The sequence below is a fragment of the Salmo trutta genome, chromosome 18, assembly GCF_901001165.1.
Source record: "Salmo trutta chromosome 18, fSalTru1.1, whole genome shotgun sequence".
Classification (NCBI taxonomy): Eukaryota; Metazoa; Chordata; class Actinopteri; order Salmoniformes; family Salmonidae; genus Salmo; species Salmo trutta.
The window spans coordinates 48,311,118-48,331,130 of NC_042974.1; the positions used below are offsets into that span (position 1 = coordinate 48,311,118).

At 41.9% G+C, this 20,013-nt stretch overlaps 1 protein-coding gene across 2 annotated transcripts in view; it reads left to right on the top strand.

The window, feature by feature from the left end:
• Positions 1-20,013, top strand: part of LOC115153415 (KH domain-containing, RNA-binding, signal transduction-associated protein 2) — a 121,681-nt gene that overhangs the window by 89,155 nt on the left and 12,513 nt on the right. For both annotated transcript variants that reach the window (XR_003867691.1, XM_029698848.1), the window contains exons 5-8: positions 1,370-1,500; positions 4,467-4,641; positions 15,254-15,336; positions 17,799-17,857. Coding sequence is in view for 1 of the 2 variants with exons in the window: in XM_029698848.1 (XP_029554708.1) it covers positions 1,370-1,500; positions 4,467-4,641; positions 15,254-15,336; positions 17,799-17,857 (448 nt within the window). In the remaining variant the exon portion in view is untranslated. The remainder of the gene's footprint in view (positions 1-1,369; positions 1,501-4,466; positions 4,642-15,253; positions 15,337-17,798; positions 17,858-20,013) is intronic.

Here is a 20,013-nt window from a genome sequence, read left to right on the forward strand (position 1 = left end):
TGTTTCATCCACTTTGTTATCTAGCCTGTGATTCAGATCCTATTCATGTTCAATGACTGACTGAGAGAAACATTGACGAATCAAGAGGCAGCAATGCAATATTTTTTATTTTATATTTAACTTGGCAAGTCGGTTAAGAACAAATTCTTATTTACAATGATGGCCTAGGAACAGTGGGTTAACTGCCTCGTTCAGGGGCAGAACGACAGATTTTTACCTTGTCAGCTCGGTTACTGGCCCAACGCTCTAACCACTAAGCTACCTGCCGCCCAATATTCACACACAAGAACAATATAATAGCTTCTTTCAATATGGCCTCCAATGCCCTCCCAACCCACTCTTAGTGCAAATGAGGACAAATATTATAAGTTGTTTCCCCTGGTTTCTCACGTGACCCTCTGAAAGCCCCACAGAGTTTTGAAACTCAGAGGCTGAGTGTCTAATAACATCGTTTTTTTTTTAGATCTGTGGCCTACTTGAGGGAGGACGGACAGAAGCTGGACATGATGTAGCTATACAAGGCCATGGACCTTGAATGACTTGGTGCAGATGGTGCAGATAAATGCATTTATAAAGCATTAGCTATATGTTTATGCCTTACAGTAAAGAAAGTGTTATCACATTTTCACTCTGTTTTCCTCTGTGTTTGTGTGTGTTTTGGATTGCTGTCTGACGTTATCTTTTGAGACACTATTAATGCTGAGATTTTAATGTATGTCCTTGAATTTCCCCTCATCTATTTCAATGTTCTAAAATGTTCTAACAACTCTCAGTAGACTGAGACTTGTTCTCCTAAATAAAACAGAGTGATGGCCTCTATTAAAAAGAGGAGGATCCCATCAACTTTCCTAATATTAAGCACATTGCTTATCTTTACAACAAGAGTATAGCCTACCTGGCTGGCATAAAAATAAACCACGGGAAACGCGACCTCCATTCGCTATTTAAGTACATAGATGACATGTATTTTTCCCCCTGTCCCTGTTTCGTGACAGGTCTAAATCAAAACAAATTTCACACAGATATTATTTAGTATATGTAAAGACAAGATTAAATCAAGAATAGTGTGATGGTTGACCATATTAGCCTATCACTTGTGAATGATGCCCAGTTTAAGGCAAGAAACAATGCCTTTTTTTGGTGACTTTTGTTCTAACTCTCAGTAGACTGAGACTTGGTCCCCTAAACTACTCTGACCAGAACATTCTCTAAATGAATATTCAGTGTTAAACTAAATCATGCATTTCCTGTGAATATCCTCTGAATTTTTATTTGGGAGAACTTTGTTGAGGTTTCGAGCATCGGTTGCGTTCGGATGACAAATCTTCTCTTTTATTTATTTTGAGGCCTGTTGTATTCTTTCCCACAGGACTACAATGATGAGATCAGACAGGAGCAGCTGAGGGAGCTCTCCTACTTGAACGGAGGATCAGAGGACACCAACAGAGGGAGAACAGTAAGGGGGCGGGGCTTACGGCTGGCTTCCACGACAACCGCGCGGTATGTATTTGCAAAGACCAGCCATGTTGATTATGATCTGCTTGGGTTTCCATCCCAAATCATTACTGGTTATTGATTGTGTGTGTGTGTGTGTGTGTGTGTGTGTGTGTGTGTGTGTGTGTGTGTGTGTGTGTGTGTGCATGTGCATTTGTGTGGTTTTGTTTTGCATCTGTGTGAACTTTAACTCAACGATCACAATCAAAATGTGATCTTGGCTTTATTGCTTTTAATACTCACACCGCGTTTGATGAATGATTCATATTTAGTTTCAAGCACATATTGTTAATTATTCATTATGTAACATATGAATCATTTATATATTTAATATCTCAGACGACATGACATACCTCAATAATTCATATTTCATACAATCTTCACCGGCCATGGCCATGTCTTCAGTGTGACAGTCCCTGAAGGATTTGGAGTGTACGGTGACAGCTTGCACTATACTACCTCAGGTGGTAATGGACGTAAACACGCCCGTGTTCTCATGTGATTCTGATTCTGCTCATTTAGAATCACCACCACGTTCCTCCCCTGATTTGCTCCTTATGCTGCGCTGATAAGCTATTACTGTAAATCTCCATGAGAAATATGCACCGGTAATGTGGCCGTAATGCTCCTTGGAGTCTTTGTATTTTCGGATCATAATTGACTGCTAGCTTTAGTGAAGGATCAGCAGTGCCAGAAGACTGTGTATCTCGGCCTCCTCCATCTTGCTAGTGTTAAAACGTCTGGATGTTCTCCAAATACAGACAGCTTTATGACCTTAAATCCACCCTGCACTCCCTGTGGTGCTCCTCTGGCTCTTCTAGGCAGTAAAATCTCAGGACCGAAGACAGCATCCCAGCATCCGCCTCCCAACACCCTAATTTCAGCGCAGACACACCAGCGTCCGGGCCCATTTGCCTTTTGATCTGTGACTATTGGTGCGAGTTGTGTGCACAGTCAAATAACTGTCAATGCACCCTGAAAAGTATAGCCTCCCTCACTGGGATAAGCACAGTGGGTCCCGGATCATTTCTCTGCCAGCCTAGCAAACCAAAATTGGTTCTGTGTTCTGTGAAAGATCCCAGAACATTTGTTAGGTTGCGGAAAATATTTTCATAACACAAAACCTGTCCAGTTGTGCTGATGATTATACAATGTTTGCATAAACATCCGCCTGACGTTGCAAGAATATTCCCAGAACACATTTAGTCTGTTTCATTCAGTTGGGGGAAAAGTCTGGTGGGACATTGTGGGGACATTCCCAAAACACAAAAACCATCCAGTTGTGCAGATGATTATATAATGTTTATTTTAGTGTGCAAACAACATTCACCAGATAGGTTCTTTCAAATTTTGTTCAACATTTACTTAGGTTTTGGGAACATTGTGGGGATATGTCAAGAGATAGGTTCCCAAAACAATAAAGCTGTCCTGTTGTGCTGACATTCAGATAATGTATGTATCAGGGTGCACAAAACATTCCTTTGATGTTGCAAGAATATTGACAGAACAGCAGTCCTGAGTTCTTTAAAGGTTCCCAGAACATTTCATTAGGTTGTGGGAACAGTGCGGGTACATTACAAGAGATAGGTTCCCAAAGCACAACATCTGTCTAGTTGTGATGACATTCTTACAATGTTTGTATCAGGGTGCACAAAACATTCCTTCAATGTTCTTAGAATGTTATTCCTATTTGCCCAGAATGATACAATTTTGTTTTGAACAGGGTCCTTTCATGTGTTAGTGTTACCTTACTGTTGAGGAAGTTAGTTGCACAGCAGTCCATGTAAAAAAAAATATGGCAAATCACATGAAAATGTCTTGTTCATTTATTCCTGTAATGTTTCCTCTGAACCACTTCTATTGCTCCCACATTTTGTTTTGGCAGTATGTTCTAAGAACATTACCGGAATATTGTGTTACTACATTCCCTGGCAACCTAATGAGAACCTTAGGGGAATATTCTGTGGTAGTTTTTACAGACGTTGTGAACAACATTTTAGTGAATGTTGGGTGAACGTTCCAAGGATACTTCATTTCAATTTTAGGGGGAGTAGTTAAAAACATTATTTGAATGTTTGTGGGACGTTATCATCCTAATGTTACCAAACCCTAACTATGACTTAATGGGAATGTTAGCTAATGTTCTGGGAATGTTTGCCGGAACGGCTGCTTGAGGATTCTCTACAAATATAGGTAGAGCTGATTCTCCAGGCCATTGGAATAACAGTGCAGCGTCTGAATGAATAGCTTGTCTGGGAGAAAAGCGATATGATAACTGTTCTGCTTCAAACATCATTATGACTAAATCTGTCTGAGGAGAAAAGGTTATGCTTATCTTCCACTTGACAACACTCAAGCTCGTGACTGAGGCAGTCTGTATAATACTGTATCTGCATACATTAGAAACAAGTGTTGAGGTCAGCACTTGCTGCCTTGGTATTCTGATTGATGAATTTCATTCCATTGTTGCACATAGTTGTTTGAAATCAAGAGAGGACCATTTCATTTCCATACTGGACATTTTTGAGATGCCATCAATACCCATAGTGGTGGTTTCTGGTCTACAAATGTAGGATCTTAATTTGAGCCAGTTTGCTACAGCGGGGAAATAATCCTAAAGCAACAGGAAATGTGAATTATTATGTGGATTATAATGAATGGAAATTTGTGTAAGGGTTGATACATCTTTCGTAAGGGAAAATCAAGTCTGCCATTTTTAAGTGGAAGTTACAAACTTCATAAGTAATTTTAAACCTCAAATACACTACAAGTTTTAAGTTTCCTGCATTGCAATAGGGTGATCATATTAAGATCCTACATCGGTATTTTGCTCAACATATTCGTAGTACACTACACATGTGCTTTTTGAATATACTTATTTCACAAGGGACAATGTCAATGTTCAAGATGGCCAGACTACGTAATATCATGTTATGATCTAATCTCTCATTGATGTTTTGTTTTTTAAACAGGGGACGGGGAGGCAGAGGGGCAGTTGCACCCAGAGGGACAGCGGGTACACGGAGTGCACTGCCACAAGCCACATTAGCGAGAGGAGTACCCGCTCCCAGGGCAAGGGGAGCACCAGGGAACCCCGGATACAGACCCCCACTGTTGCCCGTCACACACGAATCATACGACGACTACGTAAGTCTGACCCACTTTTCCCCACTTGTACATTTTGATGTTGAATACAGTGCATTCGGAAAGTGTTCTGACCCCTTGACTTTTTCCACATTCTATTCCGTTACAGCCTTATTCTAAAATGTATTAAATCATTTTTTCCCCTTATCAGTCTACACAAAATACCTCATAATGACATATTGCCACTAGACTAAATGGAAAATATTTAATTTATAAGACATGATGATAAAGAGTACATAGGCCTATAGATAAAGAACAATTCACAATTTTAGATGTTAAAAAAATCCCTCAGATTTCGGGGACATTCAAAGTCATGTTAAAAGAGTTGAACAAGGTGAACATTCAATTGTAACCTAATGAAAAAAGCTATATTTTCACTAGTCAATTTCCACCGAGCTTTCCCGCTATGCGAAGTCTCTGTGTGTGCTGGCAATTGGAAGATTGGCCTGTCTGCATGGGGAAATGCACAAGCACAGTCTCATTACCAAAGCCGAATTGAGTTCTGAGCGAGAGCCTGTGTATTTCTTGAGAGGCAAAAAGCTGGACATTTTTCTCCACAGTAATTGGGGGTTTGGAGTGAAGGTGGGAGCACAGACAGATACCAGGGGATTAAAGAATGAAGGAGTTTGTCCAGAACATTTTTTCCCCTCTTATTTTCCCCCCACGAATCTCACCTTGCTCTATCCTCTACTCCAGTACTCATTTTTCTCTCAGAGTGTTTTTCCCAGAGCGTAGGCAAACCTCTCTCTCTATAAGGTCATGGTATTTTTTCCCACTGGAGTGTACAGGATGCTGTGATGCCTTAGCGACTGTTCTCTGTCCTCAACCATTACCTCCTCCTTGATGGGGGTGCAGAATATGGTCGTGGTCAAGATAATTCAACAAAAAGTATTTTAATCCCTGACATAACTTTATCCCTAACTTTAATTTTGTCATATCCATGTTCATACTCATATAAAGCCACACAAGAGCCCAAAGCAGAACTTAAATAGTGTTGAGGCAACAAAAGAGACAGGCGAGTATCTTAGTAGACTAAAGCTTCAAAAAGGTGTTTTTTCCTGTCGCTACTTTCCTCTATTTGTCATTGTGAAGACATACTGTATATGCTGAATACTGAATATGCACTGAGTGTACAAAACAATATGAACCTTCCTAATATTGAGTTGCATCCTTTTTGCCCTCAGAACAATCTACATTTGTCGGGGCATGGACTCTACAAGGTGTCGAAAGCGTTCCACAGGGATGCTGGCCCATGTTGACTCCAAAGCTTCCCACAGTTTTGGCTGGATGTCCTTTGGGTGGTGGACCATTGTTGATACACACAGGAAACTGTTGAGTGTAAAAGACCCAGCAGCATTGCAGTTCTTGACACACTCAAACCAGTGCGTCTGGCACCTACTACCATACCCCATTCAAAGGCACTTCAATATTTTGTCCTGCCCTTATTTAACCTCTCCTCCCCTTCATCTACACTGATTGAAGTGGATTTAACAGGTGACATCAATAAGGGATCATAGCTTTCACCTGGATTCAGCTGGTCAGTCTATGTCATGAAGTACACACTTCTCGTGGTGTAATAGGAATTTCTCCAGAGGAAGCTATGGCCTCTGTCAGGTTGTCAGTCTCCCTCATAAAACTGATACAATGACCATAATCACACCTGTTACGCATAGTATTGATTCACAGCTGAGAGAGAGAGAGAGAGAAAGAGAGAGAGAGAGAGAGAGAGAGAGAGAGAATGGAACCTTGATATTCTCTATATTTTGAAACATTATATACAGTGTAAAAGGAAGTGAAAGCACAGACATTACCTCGTTGTTGTGCTTGGTATTTTTGTATTTGAGTGCTTTTCTAGATCTCGAAATGTCATTGATCTGCCTATGAATTGTTGTTTTTGTATCCCGTAGATTAACCTAGCTTATGCCGTAACATAATATGAAAAAACATCATGTTGCATGGCTTTACCTCTTCTTTTGTTTAAACAAACCAACATATTGAAATCCAGGTAATCATAGCTCTTCCGTGGATCAGCACAGCTAAAGCCGGTTTATTTTCCTGCTTTCACTGTCACCCACTCCCACTTTAAGCCAAACAACAATTCACACAAAAAAAACTAAATGGATCCTGCTATTTTGTGAATTGACTCACTTCAGAGGAAATGTAGTGGTTTGCTGTTTCATCAAGCTAATTTACTGGCTTGCCAACTATGGCAGAACTGGCTGTCAATATCGGGTGTTTGAGAGGCGAAGTCAGGTGCAGGAAAGAGGCGAAATGTAACCAAGCACATTTACATTACATTTAAGTCATTTAGCAGACGCTCTTATCCAGAGCGACTTACAAATTGGTGCATTCACCTTATGATATCCAGTGGAACAACCACTTTACAATAGTGCATCTAAATCTTTTAGGGGGGGGTTAGAAGGATTACTTTATCCTATCCCAGGTATTCCTTAAAGAGGTGGGGTTTCAGGTGTCTCCGGAAGGTGGTGATTGACTCCGCTGTCCTGGCGTCGTGAGGGAGCTTGTTCCACCATTGGGGTGCCAGAGCAGCGAACAGTTTTGACTGGGCTGAGCGGGAACTGTGCTTCCTCAGAGGTAGGGAGGCGAGCAGGCCAGAGGTGGATGAACGCAGTGCCCTTGTTTGGATGTAGGGCCTGATCAGAGCCTGAAGGTACGGAGGTGCCGTTCCCCTCACAGCTCCGTAGGCAAGCACCATGGACTTGTAGCGGATGCGAGCTTCAACTGGAAGCCAGTGGAGAGAGCGGAGGAGCGGGGTGACGTGAGAGAACTTGGGAAGGTTGAACACCAGACGGGCTGCGGCGTTCTGGATGAGTTGTAGGGGTTTAATGGCACAGGCAGGGAGCCCAGCCAACAGCGAGTTGCAGTAATCCAGACGGGAGATGACAAGTGCCTGGACTAGGACCTGCGCTGCTTCCTGTGTGAGGCAGGGTCGTACTCTGCGAATGTTGTAGAGCATGAACCTACAGGATCGGGTCACCGCCTTGATGTTAGTGGAGAACGACAGGGTGTTGTCCAGGGTCACGCCAAGGTTCTTAGCACTCTGGGAGGAGGACACAAGGGAGTTGTCAACCGTGATGGCGAGATCATGGAACGGGCAGTCCTTCCCCGGGAGGAAGAGCAGCTCTGTCTTGCCGAGGTTCAGCTTGAGGTGGTGATCCGTCATCCACACTGATATGTCTGCCAGACATGCAGAGATGCGATTCGCCACCTGGTTATCAGAAGGGGGAAAGGAGAAGATTAATTGTGTGTCGTCTGCATAGCAATGATAGGAGAGACCATGTGAGGATATGACAGAGCCAAGTGACTTGGTGTATAGTGAGAATAGGAGAGGGCCTAGAACAGAGCCCTGGGGGACACCAGTGGTGAGAGCACGTGGTGCGGAGACAGATTCTCGCCACGCCACCTGGTAGGAGCGACCTGTCAGGTAGGACGCAATCCAAGCGTGGGCCGCGCCGGAGATGCCCAGCTCGGAGAGGGTGGAGAGGAGGATCTGATGGTTCACAGTATCAAAGGCAGCAGATAGGTCTAGAAGGATGAGAGCACACTTTATTATAGTTCCAAAACACGAGAGCACTACATAAATCAAAATGCGCTCAAAACCACAGAACATAACCAAAGTAAAGCGCGTAAATCAAACACCACGAAAAACATGAAACAATTATACACAAAACATGATGGGAGACAGAGGGTTAAATAGAAGTAGATTGATTGGGGAAATGAAAACCAGGTGTGTATGGAAACAAGACAAGACAAATGAATAATAGAAAAATGGAGCGGCGATGGCTAGAAAGCCGGTGACGTCGATCGCCGAACGAACAAGGAGAGGAGCCGACTTCGGCGGAAGTCTTGACACTGGCAGTGGCAGAACTGAATTATTTCTAAACTGTATCACAAAAGTTTTCGGTAGCTGTTGTGATTGGGATTCCATGACTTGGGCTTGACAATAGATGTCTAGACCAGACTGAACAGAAGACGTGTTACAATTATGCATATCAAGGAACAATTGCCTTTTAAATAGAATGAATCATAGAATTACTAAATATATATCATATACAATGACTCCACCAAAAATAAGAGGAAATAATAAATAATATACTGCTCAAAAAAATAAAGGGAACACTTAAACAACACAATGTAACTCCAAGTCAATCACACTTCTGTGAAATCAAACTGTCCACTTAGGAAGCAACACTGATTGACAATAAATGTCACATGCTGTTGTGCAAATGGAATAGACAACAGGTGGAAATTATAGGCAATTAGCAAGACACCCCCAATAAAGGAGTGGTTCTGCAGGTGGGGACCACAGACCACTTCTCAGTTCCTATGCTTCCTGGCTGATGTTTTGGTCACTTTTGAATGCTGGCGGTGCTTTCACTCTAGTGGTAGCATGAGACGGAGTCTACAACCCACACAAGTGGCTCAGGTAGTGCAGCTCATCCAGGATGGCACATCAATGCGAGCTGTGGCAAGAAGGTTTGCTGTGTCTGTCAGCGTAGTGTCCAGAGCATGGAGGCGCTACCAGGAGACAGGCCAGTACATCAGGAGACGTGGAGGAGGCCGTAGGAGGGCAACAACCCAGCAGCAGGACCGCTACCTCCGCCTTTGTGCAAGGAGGAGCAGGAGTAGCACTGCCAGAGCCCTGCAAAATGACCTCCAGCAGGCCACAAATGTGCATGTGTCTGCTCAAACGGTCAGAAACAGACTCCATGAGGGTGGTATGAGGGCCCGACGTCCACAGGTGGGGGTTGTGCTTATAGCCCAACACCGTGCAGGACGTTTGGCATTTGCCAGAGAACACCAAGATTGGCAAATTCGCCACTGGCGCCCTGTGCTCTTCACAGATGAAAGCAGATTCACACTGAGCACATGTGACAGACGTGACAGAGTCTGGAGACGCCGTGGAGAACGTTCTGCTGCCTGCAACATCCTCCAGCATGACCGGTTTGGCGGTGGGTCAGTCATGGTGTGGGGTGGCGTTTCTTTGGGGGGGGGGCGCACAGCCCTCCATGTGCTCGCCAGAGGTAGCCTGACTGCCATTAGGTACCGAGATGAGATCCTCAGACCCCTTGTGAGACCATATGCTGGTGCGGTTGGCCCTGGGTTCCTTCTAATGCAAGACAATGCTAGACCTCATGTGGCTGGAGTGTGTCAGCAGTTCCTGCAAGAGGAAGGCATTGATGCTATGGACTGGCCCGCCCGTTCCCCAGACCTGAATCCAATTGAGCACATCTGGGACATCATGTCTCGCTCCATCCACCAACACCATGTTGCACCACAGACTGTCCAGGAGTTGGCGGATGCTTTAGTCCAGGTCTGGGAGGAGATCCCTCAGGAGACCATCCGCCACCTCATCAGGAGCATGCCCAGGCGTTGTAGGGAGGTCATACAGGCACGTGGAGGCCACACACACTACTGGGTCTCATTTTGACTTGTTTTAAGGACATTACATCAAAGTTGGATCAGCCTGTGGTGTGGTTTTCCACTTTAATTTTGAGTGTGACTCCAAATCCAGACCTCCATGGGTTGATAAATTGGATTTCCATTGATTATTTTTGTGTGATTTTGTTGTCAGCACATTCAACTATGTAAAGAAAAAAGTATTTAATAACATTATTTCATTCATTCAGATCTAGGATGTGTTATTTTAGCGTTCCCTTTATTTTCTGAGCAGTGTACTAACTGTGTACAAAGGAAGGGAAAAGAGACTAGGGACTACAAGAACTTACACACAACTTACACAGACCCACATCAGTTCCAGACATCACAAGATCTAGAGCAGACCTCTTGAGACCCAGATCCAGACCAGACCTGGGTTCAAATACATGCTTTAATACATGAGCACCAAACACACCTGTGTTCAAATACATGCCTTAATACATGAGGACCAAACACACCTGGGTTCAAATACATGCCTTAATACATGAGGACCAAACACACCTGGGTTCAAATACATGCCTTAATACATGAGGACCAAACACACCTGGGTTCAAATACATGCTTTAATACACGGGGACCAAACACACCTGGGTTCAAATACATGCCTTAATACATGAGGACCAAACACACCTGGGTTCAAATACATGCCTTAATACATGAGGACCAAACACACCTGGGTTCAAATACATGCCTTAATACATGAGGACCAAACACACCTGGGTTCAAATACATGCCTTAATACATGAGGACCAAACACACCTGGGTTCAAATACATGCTTTAATACACGGGGACCAAACACACCTGGGTTCAAATGCATGGAGTATTTAAATATTTGTATTTGAAAATACATGCCGATACTTTCCAAATGTATTTCCAAATACATTCCATATTCAACGATTGTATTTTTCAAACCAAAATAGTCCAAATACTTACTTCGAAATGTGTGTGAAAGTAATTTAAATATTTAAAACAGTATTTGAACCCAGGTCTGATCCAGACCTAAACTAAGCTCAACACTCAAGATCATTGGCCAAGATCCAAACCAGATTCATGTGTGCTTGATAAGTTTAAGGCCAATACTAAATCGCATACTCTGTCTCTGATGGCAGACCACAAACAATACACATGAAAAAAGTAAATGAAAGAATGTGTATTGTATTTCTTAGTGTTAAATCTGAACACACCAACTCTACAGAGGCTACCCAGAGAAGGCCATAATGTGATTAAATGCAGGGCTTGGTGAGGCTTTGAAAAATATATATATTTATCCCCGAACAGAATAGATATAATAGCCCAACGTCACACTGTGGAAATGGAACACTTTTCTCTATGTGATCTCCAAAGATACGTGAAATTCTAATAGTTGAATCAATGTGTGTATTTCTCAAATGTGGTGTCAGATAAAATATTGATATAGCTCTTTCACGCACCCTATTTTTTATGCTCACTATTCTACATATGGGATAAAGCTTGCATTCTAGGAACAACATGCATGATAAAATGGAACAAAATTGCTTTTCTTGGGCTACCTTTAAGGATGGCATGCACGTCTGGAGTAATTGCTTTTTAACAATAGGCTTGGTTACACTGCTGAGTTCCCATTTGTGAACTAATTATGGAAATGGAATTCTCCATGCACAACTCCCCTGTTTAATAAAACACATGTAAGAGACACACCTCAAATAGATTGTTTAATCATTTCATACTCTGACTCAGAAGTAGGCAGAATACCCAAAAGCCTTGGTATCAGTTGCAATCCAAGGGATTCCTGACAGCCTTAGAAGAGGAGGAAAGCTACAAAATACATTTGGCAAATACAACATATTCTTATTTCTCTATGAGACCAGTTAGGACCATAACCCTATTTGGTCATGAGAACAGTGCTCTCCAAGGTCTTCACTATTTGGATTTGTATGTTTATTATGTTACTTTATATTACTCATTTGATTCAAATAGAAGGAAAACTCCCAGACTGAATAACAGCTTGAGCAGTACTCCCTTTTTGTGGACTCTTTTTATGTCTCTCACAGGCTGCAATAAATGTGAAATGCATAAAGCAGAGTGAGTCGCTTGAATATGCATAGAAGTCAAATCAAATCCGTTCAGCCACAAAAACTGGATTGAAGCAGAAAGACAAAGGAACCCACCACTCATTTACTCTCCTTTCTCATTTTCGGGGGCTCTGCATTCAGAGGCAGCCCTGTGCGCAGATCAGTCACTGTCATGGGACATACAGGTTGTCAATTGATAATGAAGCATAGAGCTGACGGCCTTTAACTCCTTATACGCTCCTCGCTGTCCTAATTACAGTGAGCCAGGACTCTCCAGCCCGTGTGTTAACACTTGATTTATTTCCTCCTTGCTTGTTCAATAGCACCAGCGTTAATTGGTTTTTCAAATGAGCGTTGAAATATAAGGATCACGCTTCATTAACTAGAGGGCCTGGCCGACCGCAGCACCTGTTATGCATTGCGTCTTGCAAAAGCATGTAAAGTTCAGCGAGGTGAAAATCCAGGGCTCTGTAAACAAGCATGATATTGATATAGTGATACTGTAGCAAGACAGTAGCCAATCAAAAGCTGATAGACCGCATCTCGTCTTTGACATCCACCGTAGTTAGGAACAGTTCACAGATCAGGTCACATTTTCATTTTTTATGGGTTTTTTTCCATTGAAAAACGTCAACAACAGTCGTTCAGACTAGCTGTCATGGTAGTGGAAATTGGAAAGCAGTACATTTATTATACGTAATGAGTGAAAGTAATCTGTCACCAAATATTTATTTTTATTTTTAGGACATGTAGGGATAATTACATTCCATTTTGTTACAACGCAAGTACATGATGACCTTGAAATTGAAGCAATATGTAATTGCAGAATTGTCCTATATTGACATGATCCTGGCCGTCTCTCCCCTGACTGTTTTACATGTCAGCGGCATACAGTGCCGAGGCGATGTGGAGCGTTCTGTCAGCTGGGAATGCTAACAAAACGGTCAGTTAATGAGATAGGTAGGCCTCTGACCCTGTCATTATGGAAAAATACTCAGAGATAGGAAGTGAAATTAGATCCCCTGAACAACTTAATCCCTGACATAATCCCTAACTTCAATTTAGTCAAATCCATGTTCATACTTGTATAAAGCCACACAAGAGCCCAAAGCAGAATTTAAATAGTCTTGAGCCAACAAAAGAGACAGGCGGATATCTCAGTAGACTAAAGCTTCATTTGACAACTTTTCCCGTGTCTTTTTTTATTGAACATACTTTATGTAGAGAAGCTACTGTAGCATGCGTTATTAAAATAGAGAATGTTATTTCATATTTATTCCAAGTAGCTGTGAGGGAAGGGAATTATTAAAGTCACATGAAGACTGTCTGTCATAAGGCAGTTGATGAGTATTCACGCATGAAAGTCTTGGCAGAAGTGGTTTTCATAGCAATAGAGCAATCCATGTAGTTGGATAATATTCATATCTTTGGAGAGGATTATTGCAGGGTTATTATTGTAGCACCAAACCCTTGTATTTTCTGGTAGGTTATTAAAACAGTCAGATGATGATCATGACTTTCTATGATTAAACTTCTTCACAGCTAAGGTGTTCTGAGGCGAACCGTCACCAGTTCCTTTGTACTGACAGTGACATCTGCATTTACTGTGAATGCAAAGATTCTATGTATACTAGTTCACTTCATTTATTTACTCCTGGCTTGTTCAATAGCATCAGCAGGGCTCCTGATTGTGGCAGTGGTCTAAGGCACTGCATCTCAGTGCAAGAGGCGAACTACAGTCCCTGGTTCGAATCCAGGCTGAATCACATCCGGCTGTGATTGGGAGTCCCATAGGGCGGCGCACAATTGTCACCGGTGTAGGCCGTCATTGTAAATAAGAATTTGTTCTTAACTGACTTGCCTAGTTAAATAACAAAAAGATCCCAACTTTGATGGATATTGAAGCTATTCATCAAAAGAAAGAGAAAACAATTTGACTGCAATGGCAGACATTTTTTGCGTGAGTATAAGGATGAGAAGACCCCAGGAGATTACAGAATGATGATGATTGACAGAAATGATGCACTTTGAAAACCAACCAAAATGCTTAAAATAAGCAAGATCCAATGATTAGAAAGTGGCTTCACCTTCAGAAATGTGACAGAGGAGATAGCAGGGCCAGAAATAAACATGGCAGTGACAGCAGAGAGGATTAAACAGCAGTAGCACACGTTGAAAAGAGTAGCTCAGCCTGGAGCCTGGGTCTGCTACAACAGCCTTGTCATAATATGAACACTGACTGTCTGCAGCCTCTGTGCAGCCAGGCTCATTAAAGGAAGATATACTGTATGCCTATTTTTCCTGTCTTCTCCAGTGTCTGGGAAGACATTACGGTAAACATGATCATATACGTATTATAACTAAAAATACAAAAGACCGTCGCTGAAACAATCGCTCTCTGGGTATTGTGGGTGTTTTAGACAGTGAAGTCTGGGGAAAGTGTTTCGCAATCATGACTCAAGGATAGCAAGTGTTGTTTCTACAACTACAGAAATAGAAAAACTGAGTACAGACTGTATTGTAGTATGGACTTTAACTAAATAGTAATGAAGCGAATAGCAGTAAATTTCTCCTTTTATATGCTTTCCCCATTCCTTGGATACAAAATAGTGTACAGTCCACAATAATTAGATCATGTACAACCGGATTGATATACTTTGTTGTCAGACCTTAGAGTATCATGTTTATACAGTATATATGTATTTTACTACATTATTATTGTGTACTTCATTGATGAGCGGCAGGTTTATATTGAAGTTACTTTTTTCTCTGTGTTGATCATTACAACAGTCACTGATCAAGAGTAAAGGCCGTATTAGTGTTGGCTAAAGGTCAGAGGTGAACAGAGTGTCTGATACACCCTGCTAGCAAGACAGCTTCCCTGCAAACCCTAATCAATAGTCCGTGTTAGACATGATTTAGTGTTGTCACCCCTCCCATTCAGGGACTATATGTGTAACAGAGATCTTTCGCCCATGGAATTAAGCATTGATTTTTTAATGTCCCAACCCTAAACAATTAAGACTCATGCTAGGTTTGAAACAGAGCTGCTTTTACTTTGGCAGAGGTTTCTTATGCAGCATGCTTTTTCTTTGACCTGCAGGGCTATGATGATGGATATGACGGTGAATATGATGACCAGAGTTATGATGCCTATGAGGAGAACTACAGCAATCAGTCAAAGAGGTGAGTTAGCTAAAAGAAGGCAAGCGTTGCATACTTAAGCGTTCCTCTTTTTGCAAGGTAAACGTAATTTTGATCAAGTATGAATATTGTTTGCATACATATGCACATAATTGTCAGACCATTCTCCATTCTCGTTTGTTTAGAACATTGCCAATTTCTCAGTCTTTGTCTTCCTCCCCAATATAGATTTTTGTTCTTAACTGCAGTATTTGCAATATTACTGTGAAACAACCTCTCCTGAGGGCACTTTGTCATATTCAAAAGGTTTTTAGTGAAGTTTGACCGTTTCAGATTAGCCCGTTTGCACTTTTTAACTTATTGCATAGTAATAGAGTTATAGCTGTGTTTCCTTTATATATTTTGTATATACAATATTCTGTACTTCACACATCACTTCAAATTAAATATACAGTATAAATCATTAATAGGGATTAAAAAACTAACACAATGTACAATATATTCAATGAGACAATATTTTTTTTTTTACTATTTCGATTCCATCTGTAAATATTGGACTAACATAATCATTAAGGCTCCATATTCCCCCCTTCTAAATAACCGTACCGTTTGTATTAGACAGTCAATCAGGACGGCAGGTAATCTAAAACAATTTTGTAATACTGAATCATGAATCGGCATTGCAGCATTGTTCACGGTGAAAATGCCATCAGAAAGTGGCGTAGTTGGTTGTGGTGTTACAATGATGAATCATCCTCTGAGTGCTCCAGAGTGGCGCAGCGGTCTACGGCACTGCATTGCAGTGCTAGAGGCGTCACTACAGACCCTAGTTCAATCCCGGGCTGTATCACAACCGACCGTGATCGGGAGTCTCATAGGGCGGCGCACAATTGGCCCAGCGTTGTCCTGGTTAGGGCAGAGTTTGACCGGGGTAGGTCGTCATTGTAAATAAGAATTTGTTCTTAACTGACTTGCCTAGTTAAATAAAGGTTAAAATACAAAATGTATATACAGTTGAAGTTGGAAGTTTACATACACCTTAGCCAAATACATTTAAAATCAGTTCTTCACAATTCCTGACATTTAATCCTAGTAAAAATTCCTCCTGACAGTGCTGGTGTAACTGAGTCAGGTTTGTAGGCCTCCTTGCTCGCACACACTTTTTCAGTTCTGCCCACAAATTTTCTATAGGATTGAGGTCAGGGCTTTGTGAAGGCCACTCCAATACCTTGACTTTGTTGTACTTAAGCCATTTTGCCACAACTTTGGAAGTACGCTTGGGGTCATGTCCATTTGAAAGACCCGTTTGCGACCAAGCTTTAACTTCCTGACTGACGTCTTGAGATGTTGCTTCAATATATCCACACATTTTTCCTCCCTCATGATGCCATCTATTATGTGAAGTGCACCAGTCCCTCCTGCAGCAAAGCACCACCACAACATGATGCTGCCACCCCCGTGCTTCACGGTTGGGATGGTGTTCTTCGGCTTGCAAGCATCCCCCTTTTTCCTCCAAACATAACGACGGTCATTATGGCCAAACAGTTCCCTATTTGAATGTTTCATCAGACCAGAGGACATTTCTCCAAAAAGTACGATCTTTGTCCCCATGTGCACTTTTGTCTGGCGGTTTTGGAGCAGTGGCTTCTTCCTTGCTGAGTGGCCTTTCAGGTTATGTCGATATAGGACTCGTTTTACTGTGGATATAGATACTTTTGTACCTGTTTCCTCCAGCATCTTCACAAGGTCCTTTGCTGTTGTTCTGGGATTGATTTGCACTTTTCGCACCAAAGTACGTTCATCTCTAGGAGACAGAACGCGTCTCCTTCCTGAGCGGTATGACGGCTGCGTGGTCCCATGGTGTTTATACTTGCGTACTATTGTTTGTACGGATGATCGTGGTACCTTCAGGCGTTTGGAAATTGCTCCCAAGAATGAACCAGACTTGTGGAGGTCTACAATTTTTTTTCTGAGGTCTTGGCTGATTTCTTTTGATTTTCCCGTGATGCCAAGCAAAGAGGCACTGAGTTTGAAGGTAGGCCTTGAAATACATCCCCAGGTACACCTCCAATTCACACAAATGATGTCAATTAGCCTATCAGAACCTTCTAAAGCCATGACATCATTTTCTGGAATTTTCCAAGCTGTTTAAAGGCACAGTCAACTTAGTGTATGTAAACTTTTGACCTACTGGAATTGTGATACAGTGAATTATAAGTGAAATAATCTGTCTGTAAACAATTGTTGGAAAAATTACTTGTGTCGTGCACAAAGTAGATGTCCTAACCGACTTGACAAAACTATAGTTTGTTAACAAGAAATTTGTGGAGTGGTTGAAAAACGAGTTTTAATGACTTTAGTGTATGTAAACCTCCGACTTCAACTGTATTCTGTACTGCATTAGTGAGAGGCCCAAAGCCCTTTGTAAAGAGCTTGACTAATGGAAGGTATTACGCTACTCTTTGTCTCAACATTGTTTTTTAATAACATTTTTTAATTTTCAGCATTTCTGAATATTACGAATATGGCCATGGAACCAATGACGAAGCCTACAACAATTACGGTAAAAGCATAGCGCATTTACTTATTTTATTTTATTACACTATTCCGAAGCCCTGAAATGAAGGCCACAAACCGACTCTTAATGGACAATATCCCTGTGTGATTACCAATGCTTGAATATTCATGAGAGTTCTTTAAAACCAAGGCTATCATGGCCTCAAGCCACCTCCATTATAAAACCTCAATGGCTTCTCCTTCCTTTAAATGGGACTACCTGCTAGGCTTCGATGCGACAGTCATGGCTCCCAGCTCTCACTGGACAATACTGGCAGCTCCTCCATCACGATCCATAGAGGAGGTCATGTTTCACAGCTGAGAGATAAAGAAAGATGCCCCATAGTTTTGGTCTAGGCCTGGTCATTCAGGAAAGTTGGCATTTATTGTCACGAATCTTGCCCTGGAATCTTGCCCTGGAGAGGTCACTAGCTTGCACAGCTACAAAGTCATAAAATCTCATTTTAAACCTAACCCTAACGTTAACCACACTGCTAACCCTAATGCCTAGCCCTAACCTTACATTTTAAAAAACAATCATGAATTTTTACAATATAGACAATTTTGACTTTGCAGCTGGCCCATCTAGCTGAATTCACTCAGTTCTCCCTCGAGGGCCAGATTCATGACTAAGGTCAACCTGCGTCATTCAGGTCCAAGGATCAGCTTCTGTATGCATTGCCCACCATACCCTTTGGCTAGCAAGCTAGCTACAGGCCAGGATTTGATTAGAGATGCAGCACAACACAATGTGCGCCAGTGAAGCCCAGAGGCCTGACTGATGCCTATTGAAAAGGTGGAGGTGGATGTTCCGCCAGCGTTCTGCCTTTTGAACATGTGCCCTCATTGTGGATTAGATTGGATACCAGATCAGGGATGCTTCTGCTCTTGGCTCTTAGCCCTCTGCTCTCCACTGAAGCTGATTTCCAGTGTAGGTCTGCAACATCACGGTCATTCATTTTCAGCACGATGAAGTGTGGACGCAACAAAAACCAATGATTTGATTTTCTGCTCCATAAACACTTTCCGACATAGAACCAGAGCTCTGCACAGTGAAGGAATTTGCTCTTTATGTAATTTGACTCAAAAAATGAGCTCCAGTCACCCAAGCCATAGACTGTTCTCTCTGCTTCCGTACGACAAGCGGTACTGGTGCATCAAGTCTGACACCAACAAGCACCTGAACAGCTTCTATCCCCAAGCTATAAGACTGCTAACAAAATGGCTGAGTTGACCCTTTTATTTTATTACATTTTTTTCCACTGTCTCTATGCACACTCACAGGACTCTACACACACACGCACGCACGCACACACTATCTTATGTTATTTTTAGCTCTACATTGATATTGATTACTGTATTGTTGGGTTTAGAATTTGCAAGAAAGGCATTTCATTGTACTTGTGCACATGACATTAAAACTTGAAACTTGAAACTGCAGCCTGAATGAGCCAGAGCTCAGTTTTGGGCCGACAGAGGACAGAACGCTCATGTAATTAATTTACTGTGCTGAGAGCAGTAGCCCCAGTGGTACCTGCAGCAGAAAACAAGGACCTGAGAATACTCTCATGGACATGCATGCCCTTGTTAAGAAGGATTAATGCCCAAGATATGACAAGGATTTTCTATTTTTTGAATAGCCTGTATTAATGTTACCCTTTTGCAGCTCCCCCAGCAGCTATAGTCCCATCCCATGTGACAACAAGTTACATGGTATTGCCTTATACACATAATAGTATCATGTGATGCAGTATTGCCCATAGAAATAGAATGACTTGGTCTTATAACTTGGTATGACATGTGGATGAGGGCCAACAGGAGTGGCTAGGGACACACTACTTTGTATTGTAAATTCTGTAAAGTTCACAGAGCGTTGATCCCCAGCACATATTATGAATGAAGCTTATTGATCATTAAATTAGGGTGACATTGCATACTCAACCGTTGAAGTGGAAAGAACAGCGAGTGTGAAGCAAAAGCAAGTCTGTGAAGGGAATCATTGAATTGGTCATTGACCAAGACCAATTTCTACAGGGAAAATGTATTTGCTGCTTTATTACCCACTTATAGATAAACTTTGGCAAACAAAAATATGTCACAATTAGACATGTACACAGGTAGTAGTAAACAAACATAAGCATTGCTTAGACAGGTTGAATTGAA